This window comes from Salmo salar, chromosome 13, assembly GCF_965601325.2.
Source record: "Salmo salar chromosome 13, fSalSal1, whole genome shotgun sequence".
In the NCBI taxonomy this organism is placed as follows: domain Eukaryota; kingdom Metazoa; phylum Chordata; class Actinopteri; order Salmoniformes; family Salmonidae; genus Salmo; species Salmo salar.
Window position 1 is genome coordinate 57,948,562 of NC_138303.1, and position 16,605 is coordinate 57,965,166.

Sequence of the window (16,605 nt, forward strand, 5' to 3'; positions counted from 1 at the left end):
ATTGTTAATTAATTCTGACATTCATATTACATTTTATTGAACTGGTTAAAAATGTACACCTTTTCACGGTTGTGAAGCTATTCATATGGTAATTATGATTACGAAATCCTAATGATTGTTATTTTTCTTCCATTTTAAACACTGGTATGTGTTACTGTTCATTAACATTATTGGACTGGTTTCGATGTCATGTTCTGAATCTGATCATTTATTACACCCACTCCTGAACTGGTCGCCTGATTAAATGGCTTATTCTTAAACTGTAACATCTTATGTTTCACCGAGACGTGGCTGAACGAAGATACGGACAATATAGAGCTAGCTGTCACAAGCGTCGAAAGGATTAGACCAAGGTGCAGCGTGTATAGTGCTCATCTTCATTTATTTTAAGAGAACACTTTAAACAAAATAACCAAATGACAAACAGTTCCGTAAGGTACACAGACTATACGGAAAACAACCACCCACAAAACCCAAAGGAAAGCAGGCTGCCTAAGTATGGCTTCCAATCAGAGACAACGAAAGACACCTGCCTCTGATTGGAAACCATACTCGGCCAAACCTGGAAAACGAAACATAGAAAATGAAAACTAGAACACATTCCCCTAGAAACAAACAAACCCCAAAACACACAAAACAACCCCCCTGCCATGCCCTGACCATTCTACTATGGCAAATGACCCTTTTCACTGGTCAGGACGTGACACTAGCAGGATTTTCCATGCACTGGCAGAACAGAGACGCTACCTCTGGTAAGACGAGGGGTTGGGGGTGTGTGTTTATTTGTCAACAGCTGGTGCGCAATGTCTAATATTAAAGAAGTCTTGCGGTATTGCTTGCCTGAGGTAGAGTACCTCAGGCAAGCATCTACCAAGAGAGTTCTAATCGGCTCCCGGGCTGCATCGCAGTGCTAGCTGTGCCACCAGAGATTCTGGGTTCGAGCCCAGGCTCTGCCGTAGCCGGCCGCGCCCGGGAGGTCCATGGGGTGACGCACAATTGGCTCAGCATCATCCGGGTTAGGGAGGGTTTGGCCGGCAAGGATATCCTTGTCTCATCGCGCACTAGGGACTCCTGTGGCGGGCCGGGCGCAGTGCACGCTGACCAGGTCGCCAGGTGTACGCTGTTTCCTCCGACACATTGGTGCGGCTGGCTTCCGGGTTGGATGTGCGTTGTGTCAAGAAGCAGTGCGGCTAGGTTGGGTTGTGTTTCAGAGGACGCATGGCTCTCAACCTTCGCCTCTCTTGAGTCCGTAAGGGAGTTGCAGCGATGAGACAAGACTGTAACTACTACCAATTGGATACCACGAAATTGGGGAGAAAAAGGGGTAAAAAAAATAAAAAGAGTTCTCATCTATATTATTCCTAGCTGTCTATTTACCACCACAGAACGAAGCTGGCATTAAGACTTCTCTCAACCAACTCTATTTTAAAAAAAAAAATATATATATATATATATATATATATATATATATATATATATATATATATATATATATATATATATATTTCACCTTTATTTAACAAGGTAGGCTAGTTGAGAACAAGTTCTCATTTACAACTGCGACCTGTCCAAGATAAAGCAAAGCAGTTCGACACATACAACAACACAGAGTTACACATGGAATAAACAAACATACAGTCAATAATACAGTATGAAAAAAAGTCTATATACAGTGTGTGCAAATGAGGTAAGGTAAGGGAGGTAAGGCAATAATTAGGCCATGGTGGTGAAGTAATTACAATATAGCAATTAAACACTGGAATGGTAGATGTGCAGAAGATAAATGTGCATGTAGAGATACTGGGGTGCAATGGAGCAAGATAAGTAATTACAGTATGGGGATGAGGTAGTTGGATGGGCTATTTATAGATGGGCTATGTACAGGTGCAGTGATCTGTGAGCTGCTCTGACAGCTGGTGCTTAAAGCTAGTGAGGGAGATATGTGTCTCCACCTTCAGTGATTTTTGCAGTTTGTTCCAGTCATTGGCAGCAGAGAACTGGAAGGAAAGGCGGTCAAAGGAGGAATTGGCTTTGGGGGTGACCCGTGAGATATACCTGCTGGAGCGCGTGCTATGAATGGGTGCTGCTATGGTGACCAGTGAGCTGAGATAAGGCGGGGCTTTACCTAGCAAAGACTTGTAGATGACCTGGAGCCAGTGGGTTTGGCGACGAGTATGATACGAGAGCCAGCCAACGAGAGCGTACAAGTAGCAGTGGTGGGTAGTATATGGGGCTTTGGTGACACAACGGATGGCACTGTGATAGACTGCATCCAATTTGTTGAGTAGAGTGTTGGAGGCTATTTTGTAAATGACATCGTCGAAGTCGAGGATCGGTAGGATGGTCAGTTTTACGAGGGTATGTTTGGCAGTATGAGTGAAGGATGCTTTGTTGTGAAATAGGAAGCCGATTCTAGATTTAATTTTGGATTGGAGATGCTTAATGTGATTCTGGAAGGAGAGTTTACAGTCTAACCAGACACCTAGGTATTTGTAGTTGTCCACATATTCTAAGTCAGAACCGTCCAGAGTAGTGATGCTGGACGGGTGGACAGGTGCAGGCAGCGATCGGTTGAAGAGCATGCATTTAGTTTTACTTGTAGTTGGAGAGCAGTTGGAGGCCACGGAAGGAGAGTTGTATGGCATTGAAGCTTGTCTGGAGGTTAGTTAACACAGTGTCCAAAGAAGGACCAGAGGTATACAGAATGGTGTCGTCAACGTAGAGGTGGATCAGAGAATCACCATCAGCAAGAGCGACATCATTGATGTATACAGAGAAGAGAGTCGGCGTGAGAATTTAACCCTGTGGCACCCCCATAGAGACTGCCAGAGGTCCGGACAACAGGCCCTCCGATTTGACACACTGAACTCTATCAGAGAAGTAGTTGGTGCCTCGCCTGGTTCAATCATTTGAGAAACCAAGACTGTTGAGTCTGCCGATAAGAATGTGGTGATTGACTGAGTCGAAAGCCTTGGCCAGGTCGATGAATACGGCTGCACAGTACTGTCTCTTATTGATGGCGGTTATGATATCTTTTAGGACCTTGAGCGTGGCTGAGGTGCACCCATGACCAGCTCTGAAACCAGATTGCATAGCGGAGAAGGTACGGTGGGATTCGAAATGGTCGGTAATCTGTTTGTTAACTTGGCTTTCGAAGACCTTAGAAAGGCAGGGTAGGATAGATATAGGTCTGTAGCAGTTTGGGTCTAGAGTGTCTCCCCCTTTGAAGAGGGGGATGACCGCGGCTGCTTTCCAATCTTTGGGAATCTCAGACGATACGAAAGACAGGTTGAACAGGCTAGTAATAGGGGTTGCAACAATTTCGGCAGATTATTTTAGAAAGAGAGGGTCCAGATTGTCTAGCCCGGCTGATTTGTAGGGGTCCAAATTTTACAGCTCTTTCAGAACATCAGCTATCTGGATTTGGGTGAAGGAGAAATGGGGGAGGCTTGAGCTAGTTGCTGTGGGGGGTGCAGGGCTGTTGACCGAAGTAGGTGTAGCCAGGTGGAAAGCATGGCCAGCCGTAGAAAAATGCTTATTGAAATTCTCAATTATAGTGGATTTATTGGTGGTGACAGTGTTTCCTAGCCTCAGTGCAGTGGGCAGCTGGGAGGAGGCGCTCTTGTTCTCCATGGACTTTACAGTGTCCCAGAACTTTTTTGAGTTTGTGCTACAGGATGCAAATTTCGGCATGAAAAAGCTAGCCTTAGCTTTCCTAACTGCCTGTGTATATTGGTTCCTAAATCCCCTGAAAGTTGCATATCACGGGGGCTATTCGATGCTAGTGCAGAACGCCACAAGATGTTTTTGTGCTGGTCAAGGGCAGTCAGGTCTGGAGAGAACCAAGGGCTATATCTGTTCCTGATTAATTTTTTTTGAATGGGGCATGCTTATTTAAGATGGTGAGGAAAGCAGTTTTGAAGAATAACCAGGCTTCCTTTACTGATGTGATGAGGTCAATTGTCACGTTCGTCGTAAAGATGGGACCAAGGCGCAGCGGGAATGTGAATACTCATCTTCTTTATTAAGATGAAAAAAACAAAATAAACACTTAATACAAAAACAACGACGAGAAAACAGTCCTGTGAGACAAACAGCTACACATGGAACATTGCCCAACAAACCCCGAAACACATTAAACAAACACCCCCTGCCACGTCCTGACCAAACTACAATAACAAATAACCCCTTTACTGGTCAGGACGTGGCATCAATATCCTTCCAGGATACCCGGGCCAGGTCGATTAGAAAGGCCTGCTCGCTGAAGTGTTTTAGGGAGCGTTTGACAGTGATGAGGGGTGGTCGTTTGACCGCAGACCCATTATGGATGCAGGCAATGAGGCAGTGATTGCTGAGATCTTGGCTGAAAACAGCAGAGGTGTATTTGGAGGGCAAGTTGGTTAGGATGATATCTATGAGGGTGTCCGTGTTTACAGCTTTGGGGTTGTACCTGGTAGGTTCATTGATCATTTGTGTGAGAAGGAGGGCATCAAGCTTAAATTGTAGGATGGCCGGGGTGTTAACTCTTAGGGATAGGGGGCAGTATTTTCACGGCCGGATGAAAAACTTACCCAAATTAAACTGCCTGCTACTCGGGCCCAGGAGGTAGGATATTTATATTATTAGTAGATTTGGATAGAAAACACTCTGAAGTTTCTAAAACTGTTTGAATGATGTCTGTGAGTATAACAGAACTCATATGGCAGGCAAAAACCTGAAATCTAAGGTTGTAGTTTTTTCAAGTGATTTCAAGTGATTGCCAGTATACAGTGACTTAGGGTTAATGTTGCACTTCCTAAAGCTTCCACTAGATGTCAACAGTCTTTAGAACCTTGTTTGAGGTTTCTATGATGAATTTGAAGGGAATAACAGCCCAAGGAAGTAGGTGTCCCATTATAAGGCATGGGTTCAGTCATGCGCAGAGACTTGGGAGCGAGCTGAGTTCATATTCATTCCTAAAGAGAACGGATAGGTCCGGTTGGAATTTTATTGAAGATATATGTTTAAAAAAAACTAAAGATTGACTCTATACATCGTTTGACATGTTTCTACAAACTGTACTATAACTTTTTTGACTTTTCGTCTGGACTAAGTAAGCACGAGCGTTGTGGATTTGGATAGGGAACCTAACGCGCGAACAAAATGGATGTATTTGGACATAAAGATCAACTTTATCGAACATTTATTGTGGAGCTGGGATTCCTGGGAGTGCATTCTGATGAAAATAATCAAAGGTAAGTGAATATTTATAATGTCATTTCTTAGTTTTATTGACTCCAAGATGGCGGGTTTCTGTTTGCTTGTTGTTGGTGTCTTCTGGGCTGTATACTCAGATTATTGCAAATTGTGCTTTCGCCGTGAACCTTTTTGGAAATCTGACAAAGTGGTTGCATTTAGGAGAAGTGTATCTATAATTCTGTGCATAACACTTGTAAATTGATCAAAGTTTATGATGAGTATTTCTGTAATATGTGTGCTCATTGTGCTCATTCACCGAAAGGTTTGAAGGGAAAACATTTCTGAACATTACATGCCAATGTAAAATGGGGTTTTTGGATATAAATATGAACTTTATCGAGCAAAACATACATGTATTGTGTAACATGAAGTCTTATGAGTGCCATCTGATGAAGATCATCAAAGGTTAGTGCTTAATTGTAGCTGTATTTCTGGTTTTTGTGACGTCTCTCCTTGCTAGGAAAATGGCTGTGTGGCTTTTCTTGTTTAGGTGGTGTCCTAACATAATCTAATGTTTTTCTTTCGCCGTAAAGCCTTTTTGAAATCGGACAATGTGGTTAGATTAAGGAGAATCTTATCTTTAAAATGGTATATAATACTTGTATGTGTGAGAAATTTTAATTATGAGAGTTTTGCTGTTTTGAATTTGGTCGCTCTGATTTTTCACTGGCTGTTGTCAAATCAGCCCGCTAACGGGATTCGCGTGTTAAGGGGTCACTAACAGGTTAAGCATGTCCCAGTTTAGGTCACCTAGCAGCACGAGCTCTGAAGATAGATGGGGGGAAATCAGTTCACATATGGTGTCCAGAGCATAGCTGGGGGCAGAGGGTGGTCTATAGCAAGCGGCAACAGTGAGAGACTTGTTTCTGGAAAGGTGGATTTTTAAAAGTAGAAGCTCAAATTGTTTGGGTACAGACCTGGATAGTAAGACAAAACTCTGCAGGCTATCTCTGCAGTAGATTGCAACCCCGCCCCCTTTGGCAGTTCTGTCTTGTCGGGAAAATTTATAGTTAGGGATGGAAATTTCAGGGTTTTTGGTGGTCTTCCTAAGCCAGGATTCAGACACGGCTAGGACATCCGGGTTGGCAGAGTGTGCTAAAGCAGTGAATAAAACAAACTTAGGGAGGAGGCTTCTAATGTTAACATGCATGAAACCAAGGCTTTTACGGTTACAGAAGTCAACAAATGAGAGCACCTGGGGAATAGGAGTGGAGCTAGGCACTGCAGGGCCTGGATTAACCTCTACATCACCAGAGGAACAGAGGAGGAGTAGGATAAGAGACGACTAAAGGCTATAAGAGCTGGTCGTCTAGTATGTCCAGAACAGAGAGTAAAAGGAGCAGGTTTCTGGGCACGATAGAATAGATTCATGGCATAATGTACAGACAAAGGTATGGTAGGATGTGAATATAGTGGATGTATGCATAGGCATTGAGTGATGATGAGAGAGATATTGTCTCTAGAAACATAATTTAAACCAGGTGATGTCATCGCATGTGTGGGAGGTGGAACTAAAGGGTTGGCTAAGGTATATTGAGCAGGGCTTAGGCTCTACAGTGAAATAAGACAATAATCACTAACCAGAACAGCAATGGACAAGGCATATTGACATTAAGGAGAGGCATGCGTAGCCGAGTGATCATAAGGGTCCAGTGAGTAGTGAGGCTGGTTGGAGACACGGCGATTCAGACAGCTAGCGAGCCGGGGCTAGCAAGATAGCAGAAGGGCCTCAGAGGGATGTTGTGATGGGAGGAGTCTGTTTATAGCCTCCTCGTGCAGAGCCTCCTTGTGCGTTTACATCGGTAGACCAGCCGTGGTGGATTAGTAGGGTTCCGTGTGGTAAAGGGGACCAGTCCAATTGGCAGAATATGTATAGTGGCCCAAGAAATTGTCTGATGGACCTATTCAGCTAACAGCCAATATGCTCTAGACAGCTAGCGGGCCACGGCTAGCAGGCTAGCAGATGAGCTATCAGGGGACGTCGCGACGGAGGGGCCAGTTGAATAACCCCCTCAGGCAGATTACGTCGGTAGTCCAGTCGTGAAGGACCGGCGGGGCTCCGGACCGGCAGTAAAATGGGTCCAGGCCAATTGGCAAAATAGGTATAGTAGCCCAGGAGTGGCTGATGGAAATCTTCACCTAGCCGGGAGATGGGCCTAGCATGGGCTAACTCCAGGCTAGTTGGTGCTTGCTTCGAGACAGAGATGTTAGCCAGGATTAGACACTCGGATTGCAGCTAGCCAGCTACGATGATCCAGGTGAAAAGGTTCAGAGCTTGCGGTGGGAGTCCGGGGATATGGAGAGAAAATAGGTCCGGTATGCTCTGGTTTGAATCGTGTTGTGCAAACTTGCGAGAGTTTTCCGAGCTAAAGGTTAGCTGATGACCGCTAGCAGTGGTTAGCTGACTACTAGCTAGTCAGCTGGCTAGTTTCTGTTGGGGTTCCGATTCAGGAGTAAAGAAAATACTTTAGAAAAAGCAGATCCACACCACATTAGGTGAGGCGGGTTGCAGGAGAGTATTTAGAATTTGAGGTTTAGAAAAAATATAAAAAGATATGCAAAGAAAAAAAGATGTAAAATATATATACATGGGACACGACAAAGACGAGGACAAAGACGTCTGACTGCTACGCCATCTTGTACTGCAACTCTATAAGCAAAGAATAAATTGCTCACCCAGAAGCGGTGCTCTTAGTGGCCGGGGTCTTTAATGCAGGCAAACTTAAGATGACGCGGATGCTACACTACCGGACTGTTTTGCTAGCACAGACTGAAATATGTTCCGGAATTCATCCAATGGCATTGAAGAGTACACCACCTCAGTCATCGGCTTCATCAATAAGTGCATCGACGACGTCGTCCCCACAGTGACTGTACGTACATATCCCAACCAGAAGCCATGGATTACAGGCAACATTCGCATCGTGCTAAAGGCTAGAGCTGCGCTTTCAAGGAGCGGGAGACTTATCCGGACGCTTATAAGAAATCCCGCTATGTCCTCAGACGAACCATCAAACAAGCAAAGCGTCAATACAGGATTTAAGATTGAATTTTACTACACCGGCTCTGACGCTTGTCGGATGTGGAAGGGCTTGCAAACTTTTACGGACTACAAAGAGAAACCCATCCGTGAGCTGCCCAGTGACCCGAGCCTACCAGATGGACTAAATGCCTTTTATGCTCGTTTCGAGGCAAGCAACACTGAAGCATGCATGAGAGCACCAGCTGTTCCGGAAGACTGTGTGATCACACTCTTCGCAGCCGATGTGAGTAAGACCTTTAAACAGGTCAACATTCACAAGGCCGCAGGGCCAGACGGATTACCAGGATGTGTACTCCGAGCATGCGCTGACCAACTGGCAAGTGTCTTCACTGACATTTTCAACCTCTCCCTGTCTGAGTCTGTAATACCAACATGTTTCAAGCAGGTCACCATAGTCCCTGTGCCCAAGAACACTAAGGTAACCTGCCTAACTAATGATTACCGACCCGTAGCACTCACGTCTGTAGCCATGAAATGCTTTGAAAGGCTGGTCATAGCTCACATCAACACCATTATCCCAGAAACCCTAGACCCACTCCAATTTGCATACCGCCCAACAGATCCACAGATGATCCTATCTCTATTGCACTCCACACTGCCCTTTCACACCTGGACAAAAGGAACACCTATGTAAGAATGCTATTTATTGACTACAGCTCAGCGTTCAACACCATAGTGCCCTCAAAGCTCATCACTAACCTAAGGACCCTGGTACTAAACACCTCCCTTTGCAACTGGATCCTGGACTTCCTGAAGTGCCGCCCCCAGGTGGTAAGAGTAGGCAACAACACGTCTGCCACGCTGACCCTTAACACTGGGGCCCCTCAAGGGTGTGTACTTAGTCCCCTCCTGTACTCCTTGTTCATCCATGTCTGCGTGGCAAACCACGACTCCAACACCATCATTAAGTTTGCTGATGACACAACAGTGGTTGGTCTGATCACCGACAACGATGAGACGGCCTATAGCGAGGAGGTCAGAGAACTGGCAGTATAGTGCCAGGACAACATCCTCTCCCTCAGTGTGAGCGAGACTAAGGAGCTGATCGTGGACTACAGGAAAAGGCGGGCCGAACAGGACACCATTCACATTGACGGGGCTGTAGTGGAGCGGGTCGAGAGTTTCAAGTTCCTTGGTGTCCACATCACCAACGAACTGTCATGGTCCAAACATACCAAGACAGTTGTGAAGATGGCACGACAAAACCTTTTCCCCCTCAGGAGACTGAAAAGATTTGGCAATGGTCCCCAGATCCTCAAAATGTTCTACAGCTGCACCATCGAGAGCATCCTGACATGTTGCATCACCGCCTGGTATGGCAACTGCTCGGCATCTGACCATAAGGCGCAACAGAGGGTAGTGCGAACGGCCCAGTACATCACTGGGGCCAAGCTTCCTGCCATCCAGGACCTATATAATAGGCGGTGTCAGAGGAAAGCCCATAAAATTGTCAGAGACTCCAGTCACCCAAGTTATAGACTGTTTTCTCTGCTACTGTACGGCAAGCGGTACCGGAGCACCAAGTCTAGGACCAAGAGGCTTCTCAACAGTTTCTACCCACAAGCTGTAAGACTGCTGAACAATTAATAAAATCGCCACCAGACAATTTACATTGACCCCCCCCCCCCCCCCCCCTTTTGTACACTGCTGCTACTCGCTGTTTATTATCTATGCGTAGTCACTTCACCCTCACCTACATGTACAAATTATCTCAACTTACCCTCGCCTTATGCCCTTGGGGGAATAACCGTTGCCATCTTGAAGGGTGGTCCAAATGATTAGACAAGCAAGGGAAGTTTGCAACGTAAGGCCCCTCAGCCCTCGTTTTTAGTCGGCTTTGCAAGTGTACAATTATATTCACTCCGGGGCCTGAAACTCCCCATAATTCAAGTTGCGACAACTGTACATCCGCTAAGAAAAGTCTGAGAACTTAAAAACAACATCAATGCAGAAGTCAACATACACATGTAAGTAAAAACAAATGCAAATAAGTTGTGCTACTTATGCACACGACGGCACAAACATGTCCCATAAAAAGTACATGTTTTTGTTTGGTTATCTTTTGGAAATTGTAGAAATAAAACATTTTCCTTCTTCAGATGTTCCAGCTAGGCAGGCTAACATTAGTTAGCTAATTAATTTGCTAGCTATCACACAGTAGGTGTATATTAATAATTATATATTTAATATAAGTAGACATGCAGTCATAATTGACTGAAGCGCATATAAAGCAACCACAAGCGACCGGTGGCTGAAAACACAATCATCGCGGGATGAACGAGTGATGAATTTATGCCCAAGGGTGGTCCATTTAAAAATCGTTCCTTCCTCTCTCGCCCCTTGCCCTGCAAGTGTATACTCGTCAGACGTCATGTTACGTCATCAGAGTGTCCACTTAATTTGAGGGCTGAGGGGATAGGGTGTGTCTTTTAAGTGAGCAGACACTGTCTATTTTTCAAGTGAAGCCTGCCTAAGAAGGCAGGTGCAATGCAACGTTACAAAATATAGCTGCAAAACAACAGTCCATAATACTGGGTCGTGACTCAATTGTCATTGTCAATTTTGGGTCCACAGGCAAAACCAGTTGAGAACCACTGCTCTGGAATACTATAGTAAATACTACAATATTATCCACAAAAAAAAACGCTGTAGTAAATCGCACAATAATGTCCACAAAAACACAACAGTCTGCAAAAACACCACATTTCATTTGCACATACCCTGTCCATAATCCCTACCTTGCATATATCCTCCATATACCAATTTGTGCCACCCATAAGTAAGAAGTCAATATGCAAAGTATAGATCAAATATTGTATTCCCTACAGGTTATAGAAAAGAGCTGAACTCTGAACTATCCATTCAGACCACAGTCCTACCTACAGGTTATTGAACATTAATTACTGTAATATATACTAGTTTTATTTTACTACACTATTTATACTATAGTTGACTGTAAATACTACAGTGTACTACAGTGAATACTATAGTAAAGTCCTCAAAAACACTACAGTGAATACTATAGTATTTATACTATAGTATTTTTCCATGTGGGTAGTGTTGTAGGACATTTGATGTAGTGGAAATTGGCCAACGTATCCTCACCTAGAGGAGGAATATATTAGATTGTGTGATTCAGACTTCCCTGTTCAATAGTAGGGTTCCATTCCCTCAATATACTGTAGTGTTCTGACTAGAAGGACACAGTGACAAAGCCAACCATTGTATTGGCGATACCTGACGAGGGAGACAAACAACCGTAAATTCCGGACTATAAACCGCAACTTTTTTTCCCAGGCTTTGAACCTCGCGGCTTAAACAATGACGCGGCTAATATATGGATTTTTCCCGCTTTCAATTTTTTTTTCTCGAGAAAAACACATTCTGTGACGTGCTCAGTTTTTTGGCGGCATGAAGCTTTCATTAGACCAATGAAATTGCCGAACGGGTTACGGTCAAACAACTTTTTTGTTTACTGTTTAGATTAAATCGAGCGCTCTCAAACTTCCCATCATTCTGATTACGGTAGTCATTTTGTCACCCTCATCATGGCAAAGACACGGAGAAATGCATATGATGCAGCTTTCAAGTTGAAGGCGATTGATCTGGCTGTTGGAAAAGGAAATAGAGCTGCTGCACGGGAGCTTGGTCTTAATGAGTCGATGATAAGACGTTGGAAACAGCAGCGTGAGGAATTGACTCAGTGCAAAAAGACAACTAAAGCTTACTGCAAATTTTAAATTTTTTGTTACAAGCCGTGTTTCGTTAAAGCCTATTTATTTTTGTTACAAGCTGTGTTTCGTTAAAGCCTGTGTAAAGTTCATTTGTTTCAATGTACCGGTAGGCACCTGCGGCTTATAGACATGTGCGGCTTATTTATGTTCCAAAAAAAAATATACAAAAAAAATTCAGTGGGTGCGGCTTATATTCAGGTGCGCTTAATAGTTCGGAAATTACGGTAAATCGAAATGGATGCTAGCTATGAGATGAGTCTTATACAGGCTTAACATGGACATATAGATAGATAAAGAAAATTCAGTGTCTATGCATGTCAAATTAGTGTCATGGCATTAAACCAAATCCTGTGAGGTTTAGGGTTCATTGAGTTTATGAATAATGTAAAAAGTTCATAATTAATATTAATAGACCACATGCTTCTGTCAATATTACCAATACTCTTCAAATCTAGGTTAAAAGCTGTCAATTGAATGCTTAAACGCTCCCGTACTGGAATAATGTGTTTATATGTCATATGGATAACTGCCAAAGAATTGCTGTTAAAGCCCCAATACCCTTTAAGCAGCCATTTCACATGTTTAGGGTGTGTTATAAGCAAACGTAATTTAATGAACATTCTGACAGAACCAAACATGTGTCCTCACATTAACACCCAAGTCAATAGTCATTTAGCCTCTGTGCTCCCCTTTTTACAAATCAGCTAGCTACATGTAAATCCCCTAGCCTCGCGTCCTGCCGAGATGGCGTGATGGGTGATATGGAGGGAGGCCATTGGAAACAGGGAAATGGTTTTATGGTGCATTATGATTAATTGTGGAAGTGAGGATGAAAATAGCCCTTCAGTCACTTGATTTGACACTGTAGTAAACCAGAGTTTTACTGTACTACCACCACATTTATATTATGGTAGAGCGTTGCCGTGTGTACACGTTCTTTCACTCCTCTCTAAAGTAATCAGATTGCAAAACCATTCTAACATCTCTCAGCTATCATTTTACATACATTTGCATAATGTTAATTAACCAATCATAGATTCAGGAGGAACAGAGAGAAAATCAGTCCTGTTATATGTTAATCTCCCACTATAAAATCATCTTGTCTACCAGGGAAATACACATTTGAAGCACCAAATTTCTACATCAAGTAGTTATACAGATGTACTTATTTGCATCACTCTATTGAAAGTAATGTATTCTGACATATTGGATTGTCTTTTTTAGGAATGTGGTTACGGAGCTATTTTCTTCCAGCGTCTGTCTGCCTCAACTGCATTTTGTGACCAATTTGGCTGCTGGGTTGTGAAAAATGTAATTAGTGAAGGTGTTTATTGAATCTGTTTGTCTCCACTGGGCTAAATATGGCAGGCAATGAACATGTTCTACCTCTACTCAGATGGCATTTCTGGAGACAAATGATGATGAGTTATCTCTTGCATATTGACTTGTTTTCTCTCACCTTGTCACCAGACAAATGATGGTAGTAGTTGTTTGCGTGCTCTTTTGAACATATACCGATATTATAGTGTCAAACTCCATCGAATCTATTAAATAACAGAACCTTGGTTTAAGATGTTTTAGATCTCCGCTTTGACAGGAAACCTGACTTCGCCGGCAGCTATTAAATTGAACGGTGTGTATCTCTCATTCGCAGGTCACTATCCTCATAGTCCTGGCCTTGGCCTTCCTGGCCTGCATAGTGTTCCTGGTGGTGTACAAGGCGTTTACCTACGACCACAGCTGCCCAGACGGATTCATATACAAGGTGAGTGGGCCCTGGAGGGTCTTAGTGTGTGTCACAAATGGCACCCTATTCCCTATATAGTGTATTCCTTTTGACTAGAGCCATATATGCCCTGGTCAAAAGTAGTGCACTACATAAGGAATAGGGTGCTATTTGGGACAGAGCGTTACAACTACACTGGTTAATTGTCTGTACAGAGTCACCTTTAGAGGTTTTTGCTGTGGACTACAGGCATGTTAGCTGAAGTAAATCTCATTTAGACACAGCCACTGCACTCTCCAGAGGAAAAAAACAACAACTCTTTACCAGAAAAAGCCCTTAGTGCTGTGCAACAGTGTGTAAATGAGGAGAGTATGATATTGAACCCTCCCCACTCTCTCCCCCCTGCAGCATAAGCGGTGCATCCCTGCCTCTCTGGAGGCCTACTACACTGCTCAGGATGCCAACTCCCGAGGGCGCTTCTATACGGTGATCAGCCACTACAGTATGGCCAAGCAGACCACCTCTCGCTCTGTCTCTCCCTGGCTCCCTGCTGGCGCTGCCCCGCACGATGCCAAGCCGCCCAACACAGACGGGCACTGAGTCTGCCTGCCCAACCCTCCCACCAACCCCACCTCGTCTGCCCGTCTCCATTCCAAGCTTTTAACAGGGAGTGTCTGTCTCCCCAGTGTCTTGCTTGGCTCAGAGTACTCTCACACCCGCCTTCCTGCCCGTATCCGAATCTCCCTTCTCTCCCGGCTGTCTCTGTTCTCTTTTCATGTCTCATCCCTCTATGTATTTATTATTTATCATCACAATTTTTTTTAACTTGTTATTGCTGTTTTGTATTTGATATCAAACAACTGTTTGTACAAAGGCACGAGTCAATGTTGAAATCCACTCAGAGTCAGTTTTTCTGAGCTGCTACTAACAGAGTCAAACTTAATTTTTCAGATGTGTGCGCCTGTTATCTGCTTGGCCTCCTGTAGTGTCATGACTGTGTGTAGTGGAAGGCATGTAATGATAAACACTAGGAACATGTTTCTGATTCAAGTCCAGGCTTATCTATGTCACTCTGTGCATAATCATACTGGAATACATTCTTATAAAAAAGGTTTTCCCAAGTGAGTATCGATTTGTACGTCTATGGAAGTTGAACATAAACACAGTATACAAAACAGTATACAATAGATTTCCTGAATTATCTGAGCAAAGCTAGCTAAGTATTCTCTATCATGACGGTTTGATAACTGAACACTTTTCAAGGTACTGTACTGTATGTCATAGTTCCGTCATTGAGGCAAGCTGTATAAAGCCCAATGCATTCATGCTAGTTTCTGTGTGTGCATTGTTGTAGCTAGGTTTCATGACGTTTTAAAAAATAATTCAACGGGGGGGGGGGGGGGGGGAATGGCCTTATTGCCAGTTATGTTTCGCTTTAGAAAAACAGTCCAGATACTGTACACAACATGAATATGTGGGCCTAGCTAGGGATAAATACCCAAGACGTGGAGATGATGGGGAACAGTGTGCGTATCACTGTCTTTGCTAAAACTCTTGGTTCTGCAATGTTTTAGATACATTTTTAGATAAGCTTCTCTGTGTGGTTTAGTTCCGTTACCATTTTTTTTTTATGTTGTCAAAAAACGCTTTTTGAACTATTGTGATTTTGGTAGATGATATGTAGCAAAGCCTGGAGTAGTTTCTCAGTGTGCATCCCATAGGTTTGAAATGGAAAAATAAAGCAAGCTGTGACCTGTACAGAAAGTATTTGTCCTGTTGTTTTCAAAGTTCCCGGACTTCAAATCTCTTCATTATCCTCGGCCACATCTGTACAGTAGTGGTTGGATTCAATCTGTAGCGCCGAAGATCAGCGTTGTAGCGTGATTCAATTGAAGTCAATGTTTCACTTTTTTTTTTCTCAATCTACACACAAATACCTCATAATGAAAGCAAAAACAGGTTTTTATATATTTTTGCAAATATATAAAAAAACTAAAAACTGAAATATCACATTTACAGTGAATCGGAAAGTATTCAGACCCCTTGACTTTTTCCACCTTTTGTTACGTTACAGCCGTATTCTAAAATAGATGAAATTGTTTTTCTTTCTTCAACCTACACACAATACCCCATAATGACAAAGCAAAAACAGGTTTTTAGAAATGTTTTCAACAAAAAAAACTGAAATATCACATTTAAATAAGTATTCAGACCCTTTGCTATGAGAGCTAAGGGGCATCCTGTTTCCATTGATCATCCTGGAGATGTTTCTACAACTTGATTGGAGTCCACCTGTGGTAAATTCAATTGATTGGACATGATTTGGATAAGCACATACCTGTCTATATAAGGTCCCACAGTTGACAGTGCATGTCAGAGCAAAAACCAAGCCATGAGGTCGAAGGAATAGTCCATAGAACTCAGAGACAGGATTGTGGCGAGCCATAGATCTGGGGAAGGGTACCAAAAAAGGTCCCCAAGAACACAGTGGCCTCCATCAAGTTTGGAACCACCAAGACTCTTCCAAGAACTGGCCTCCCGACCAAACTGAGAAATCGGGGGGAGAAGGGCCTTGGTCAGGGAGGTGACCAAGAACCCTATGGTCACGATGAGCTTTTTTAATCATAGCCCAAAAGTGGTTTATTAAATTCTTCCAACTTTTCATGACTTTGTCAATCAACTTGCTCTTAATAAATCAGAATAATTGTGTTTTGTTTCTGTATCGATATGGACTTCAGTTCTTTAACCCATGGTAATGTTGGAAGATTAGTGTACATATATAAGTGTACAATTATAATAGGGAGAATAGGGTGTCAATTGCCTGCACTAACCATCGAACTGTGTGATGACACAGCCCAGTATTG

General features: G+C 43.3%; 1 protein-coding gene across 2 annotated transcripts in view; it reads left to right on the forward strand.

Moving 5' to 3' along the window:
* The window catches only part of LOC106567451 (neuronal vesicle trafficking-associated protein 2), a 38,761-nt gene extending 23,256 nt beyond the window's left edge, over window positions 1-15,505 (forward strand). For both annotated transcript variants that reach the window (XM_014136725.3, XM_014136724.3), the window contains exons 4-5: window positions 13,670-13,780; window positions 14,150-15,505. In XM_014136725.3, coding sequence (XP_013992200.1) covers window positions 13,670-13,780; window positions 14,150-14,341 — 303 coding nt within the window. In that variant the 3' untranslated portion in view covers window positions 14,342-15,505. The remainder of the gene's footprint in view (window positions 1-13,669; window positions 13,781-14,149) is intronic.
* Window positions 15,506-16,605: the final 1,100 nt, after the last annotated feature.